Source organism: Leiobunum rupestre, chromosome 9 (genome assembly GCF_980474605.1).
Source record: "Leiobunum rupestre chromosome 9, qqLeiRupe1.1.hap1, whole genome shotgun sequence".
Taxonomy (NCBI): Eukaryota; Metazoa; Arthropoda; class Arachnida; order Opiliones; family Sclerosomatidae; genus Leiobunum; species Leiobunum rupestre.
Genome location: NC_143392.1, coordinates 46,464,866 through 46,470,012, shown reverse-complemented (window position 1 = coordinate 46,470,012; position 5,147 = coordinate 46,464,866). Strand labels below are relative to the sequence as shown.

General features: G+C 44.4%; 2 protein-coding genes across 2 annotated transcripts; both read right to left on the bottom strand.

The window, feature by feature from the left end:
- Positions 1–269: 269 nt before the first annotated feature.
- On the bottom strand, positions 270–1,756 carry LOC149928547 (uncharacterized). The gene is made up of 2 exons (XM_090157912.1): positions 1,748–1,756; positions 270–1,697 (listed from the first exon to the last, which is right to left on the bottom strand). Exons 1-2 carry the CDS (start codon positions 1,754–1,756, stop codon positions 270–272), a joined length of 1,437 nt encoding a protein of 478 aa, XP_090014038.1.
- Positions 1,757–2,201: 445 nt separating this feature from the next.
- Positions 2,202–4,796, bottom strand: LOC149928546 (uncharacterized). Its single transcript, XM_090157911.1, has one exon. The coding sequence runs from the start codon at positions 4,794–4,796 to the stop codon at positions 2,202–2,204; it is 2,595 nt and encodes an 864-aa protein (XP_090014037.1).
- Between the last annotated feature and the right edge of the window lie 351 nt (positions 4,797–5,147).

Below are 5,147 nucleotides of genomic sequence, written 5' to 3'. Positions count from 1 at the left end.
GTTAAACGCCCATAGAGATCCCCCTAAAAAGAATAATAAACTGGCGGTCCAATTTTGGGTACATAAATTATTTCGGAGAGATAAAACTAATTCGGGGGCAAACTGCTGCGATTTATAGTGAATGGGAAAAAAAGCCAATTTCTAGCGATTGGGAGCAATAATAAAACCTTATAATTTGTTGACCTTTTGACCTGTCGAAAATGTACGCAAAAAGGGGGCCCCTATAGGGGCCCGTTTCACCCCCGTTTCCCCCGCCCGCAGGTGCCCCCTTATCGGTAGATCGCCTCCCTTATCTCTGGCCTTGAATTGATTAAAGCTTCAGCTTCAGCAATCAGCGTAGTTATTTCCTCAAACGTAAGGTGGGATTGTCCTAGTACTCTGCGCAGACATTCCTTGACAGAGCGAACTAACCGCTCCCAGAAACCACCCCACCAGGGGGCGCGTTCAACGATGTAGTTCCAAGAAATGTGATGACTGCCGAAGTATTCGAGTACTTCTGGGCACTTCAGGTTCTTGAATAGGGCTTTTAGGTCGGCGTCAGCTCGTTTAAAAGACTTTGCGTTGTCCGAGAAAATCCGACTGGGAATTCCCCGACGAGCAATAAAGCGACGAAAAGCGAGCAGGAATTTATCCGCTGACATGTCTGAGACCACCTCGAGATAAACCGCGCGGGTTACGGCGCAAGTAAAAAGTGCAATGTAGCACTTGTCCTGTTTTTTGGTATAGAGTGGCCCTGCGAAGTCCAACCCGCACATGGTGAAGGGTTTGGCAGGAGTGGTTCGAAAGGAAGGTAAAGGAGCCATCTCGGTGGCTAATGAAACGGCTCGAAAGCGTTTGCAAATGGTGCAGCGCGAGATGACGTGCTTGATCATTTGTCGACCACGAATCACCCAGTATCGCTCTCTCACTTCCACGAGAGTATCGTTGACACCAGCGTGTAGGATTCGTTGGTGTGTATTCATAACGATTAGAACCGAAAGCCGATGGGAAGACGGAAGTATCCACGGGTGAAGTTGTCGGTAGGTCAAATCGGAAGAAGTGATGCGACCACCAACACATAATATACCATCGTCATCAATAAATGGTTTCAAGAGTTTTATTTTAGATTCATTGTTAATAGATTTGTTTTCCTGTAGACTGAGAATTTCGGGTAAAAAACTTTCCCTTTGGGCTTGTTTTACCCAATATTTTTCTGCATTTCCAAGCTCTTCAGAGGTAATGGACTCAATTTTTCTCTCTTCAGATTTAGACGTGCAATTATGCTTGAAACGAATTGCGAAAACAGTTATTCGGTATACTTTGTTAAGAGAGTTGAACCTTTTTAAGTCTAGAATAGGAGCCGGTTGACTTTTATAAGCGCATAGTCCTTGGAAGTTTTGTTTGAACTCGGCTTTGAGTTCGTGTTGGAGCTCAGGGTTTTCTTCATTGCTGAGGTGGTTCCGAACAGTTTCTGGTTTGTGATTTTCAATTTTTCTCAGGAAATAAGGTCCATGCCACCATAAGGAATTAGTGGCAAGATCAGCGACAGAGCGACCTCTAGTAGGCAGATCCGCTGCAATGATTCCACTGAGTTGGGTTGGTATGAGAGAGTATCTCCTGAACCCTGTTGGAGATAAAGGGTCTCCATTTTGTGGATTTATCTTGAATCCAATCCAGAGTAATGGTCGAATCGGACCATAGTTGTATTTGAGAGATTTCTATAGAAAATGCGTTTTTTCAGATGTTTCAAAAGACGGGTTCCTAATACGGCACCCATTTACTCAAAGCGAGGGAGCGTCTGTTTTTTTTTCTACAGGAGAAACTCTAGTTTTACAGGCCACAAGTGTGGTACCGACTGCTCCTTGTTCAGTTACGTAGCGCAATTACGCGGCAACGGCGTATCCTTTCTCACTGGCATCGACAAAGATGTGTAGCTCAGTAGAAAGGCGCTGGTTAGCTTTTGATTCTTCAAAGTAGAACCTTGGGACAGCGATTTTTCTTAGGTCTCGGAGTTCCGAACACCATTTTGAAAACTGGGTGGCTAGATTAACTGGAATTTCTTCGTCCCATGACAGCTTAGGCTTCCAAAGTTGCTGGTATAGAAATTTTCCTCGAATCGTATGGGGCGCAAGTAACCCGAGTGGGTCGTAGATGCGAGCGACAGCTTTTAAAACCCAACGTTTCGAATTTTGGCGATTAGATAAAAATTCCAATAGAGGCTCTCAGTCGAATAGCAGTTTATCCGTCTCAGTGTTCCAGGACAGCCCCAACACTTTGAGGTTGCTCGAGTTTGTCAAGTTTTCTCTTACAGATGAAGACAGGTTCCAGAGTTCTCGTAGCTCCTTAGAGTTAGTCTTGAATTTACGTAAATTCATTGAGGCATCTGCTAGCATTTTTGTTGCCTTTGTTGAAATTTCATAGGCTTCTTGCGGAGTATCAGCTCCTCCTATTAGATCGTCTACGTAGAGTCCACGGTATAATGCTTCGCAGGTTACCGGTTCATTTTTCTGGTACTTCTCGATATGATGACGCAGAGTAGCTCCTAGCAAAAAGGGGCTGGATGAAACGCCAAAGGCAACACGAGTTCTGCGGTAAGTTTTCAGCTCTCCATTGACATCAGGGTTGAGAATGTCTATCCACAGAAACCTTACAGAATCTCGGTCTTCGGGTTTGAGAGATATTTGTAGAAAGGCCTTCTCTATATCTCCCGTGAAGGCGATTTTTTTCTCCCGAAACCGGATTACAACATCCAGAAGATTTGGATTTACATTTGGTCCAACCTCTAAGCAGTCATTGAGGCTGGGAACTCCGATGACCTGTGAGCCAGCGTCATAGACAACCCTTAGCTTAGTTGCCTCGCTTGTTCCGCGGATTACCGCTCGGTGAGGAAGATAGTATATAGGACCAACAGTAGCTTCAGCTACAGGCACTTCTTCGATTACTTCAGATTTGAGCTGCTCAAGCATGACATTGTTGTATTCAGAGAAAAGTATAGGATTTGTTCTAAGTTTAGTCAAAAGGTTGACAGTTCTTTTCTTAGCAATTTCATAGTTACCTCTGAGATCCTTCTTGTTGGGCTTCCAGGGAAGCGCAACTTGGTAGCGGCCGTCGCTGAATGAAACGTTATTTTTGAAATTATCGCGTGTTTTACTAGAAGAGGAATGTTTGGATTCATTATCCATAATGCCCAAACACTCCAGCTCCCAGAATGCGCGGAGCTGTGAGGAAATACTTTCAGATTCTTCCTCTTTAGACGTTATAGCCACTTTCATGATCGCGATGGTATTCATACCAATAAATTTTCCAGTGACGACTTCAGGTCCGTTAATGGCCCATCCAAAGATAGTGTTTAGAGCCACTAGAGATGAGGTAAGTCGTTTGGGTGCGGATTCTCCCAACACTACGTCCCAGTACAGGTCTGATCCGATTAAGAGGTCGATGGAAGAAGAGAGGTTTTTACCTCCATGTTCAGATGGCATGTCTGCCATATCAAGGCCGAGCTTAGACATCTCGGAAACGATATTCGAGCTAGGAACGGCGAAAACCGCACCGCTGATTCTAGGGCACTCGAAGAGTTTGACGGTCACGCGCTTTTCCGGATCTCGAAGATTACGAAGTTCGACTTCGACTTTTCTTCGAGTGGTACGCTTTGGCTCTGTACCTTCGAACGGAAGAGTATTGAGTCTCTCTTCGGAAACGACCGGAAGATTTAGTTTGCGAGAAACGTCTTGATTGATGAACGATGCCTGACCTCCACTATCTAGGAGACAACGGACCCTCACACATTCACCAGTTCTGACGTTTAGGGCCCAAGCCTGGGCAGTCTGTAGCAAGATCATCGCATTTGGTTTGTCTTTAGACGCTACTGCCAGTTGATTGTTGTATGTTTCTTTCGGATTCATACCGTCTTCAGGCTCTTCCACCTTTTCTTTAGATTCGTGCTTTTCGCAAAGAGACGGGTGATGCTTCTTATCGCATTTTCGACAGTTTTTATATTTTGAATCGCAGTCTTTAGTGTAATGTTTTCTTAAGCAGATAAAACAACGTTGTTTAGTTTTGACGATATTTCGTTTTTCGGCTAATGTTAACTTGTCACACTCGGAGGTTTTGTGCGTAGTTTGGCCGCAGTAAAAACAGGTTTTTACGTAATTTTGCTGTTGCTGGCTAGATCCCGAGGCTGCGATGTTCAACTCTGAGGCGGTCGAATTGAAATTTTCTCGGTTTCGATTTCCGTTACGTGAGCTGAGATTAGATTTATCAGACCCATTTTTGCGCTCTGAATAGCGATTATTAGCACGAGAACCATAAGATCTCTCACGACAATTTATTTCTTTGCGCAGAAAAGTTAGAAGATCATCTATTTTGTAAGACATGTGGTCGTGCCTTCGGTTAAACTCAATTTTTAATTCAACAGGTATAAGACCTTTTAAAACGTGGCAGAGCAATATCCCGTAAGAGTCACTAACAACCCCCAAAGATTGGAGGTTTCTAATTTGAATTTCACAAGTAGTATAAAGCTTTTTAAGCGCGTCGATTTCGAAACCTCTTATAACAGGAGTTAGACTAGTTAAAATGTCCATATGTTTCTCGGCAATCATACCAAGGTTACCAAAACGTTCTTCTATAATGGATAGAGCAGCGTCGTAGTTTTGAGCTATCGGAGGCAATCCCGCTATAGACACAGCGGCTTCGCCTTCCAAATAGGATAAAAGGTAACTAAACTTAACTGATTTGTCGATCGCGTGACTGTGGACTGTGGTGTTAAATTGTGTCCAAAAGGCTTGCCACTGTTCCGGATTGCCGTTGAAACGTTGCATTTCAAGTTTCTATAGTCGCACAAACACAGGAGGCGTGCTGACTAGATTCGTTGTAGACTGTGGCAGTTGAATCGGGTGGGATGAAAACTGAGGAAGCATAGTCGGAGAGTGTGAGGGTGGTACGAAGAAAGTGACGTTCGGTGTCGTAAGTGAGTTTCCCGAAGGCGGAAACGGCGCGACGACCGACGTGATCGGTTGACCAGGAAGAGTGGTCGACGTTAATCCAGATTGTCCAGAAAGCTGAGATGCTGTCGTAAATACTGAATGCCCAGATGTGACTGTGACTGAGGTACTAGAAGCGCTGGAACTCGGTGAAGTTACCGAAAGAGAAGTCAACGGTAGAGTTGATTG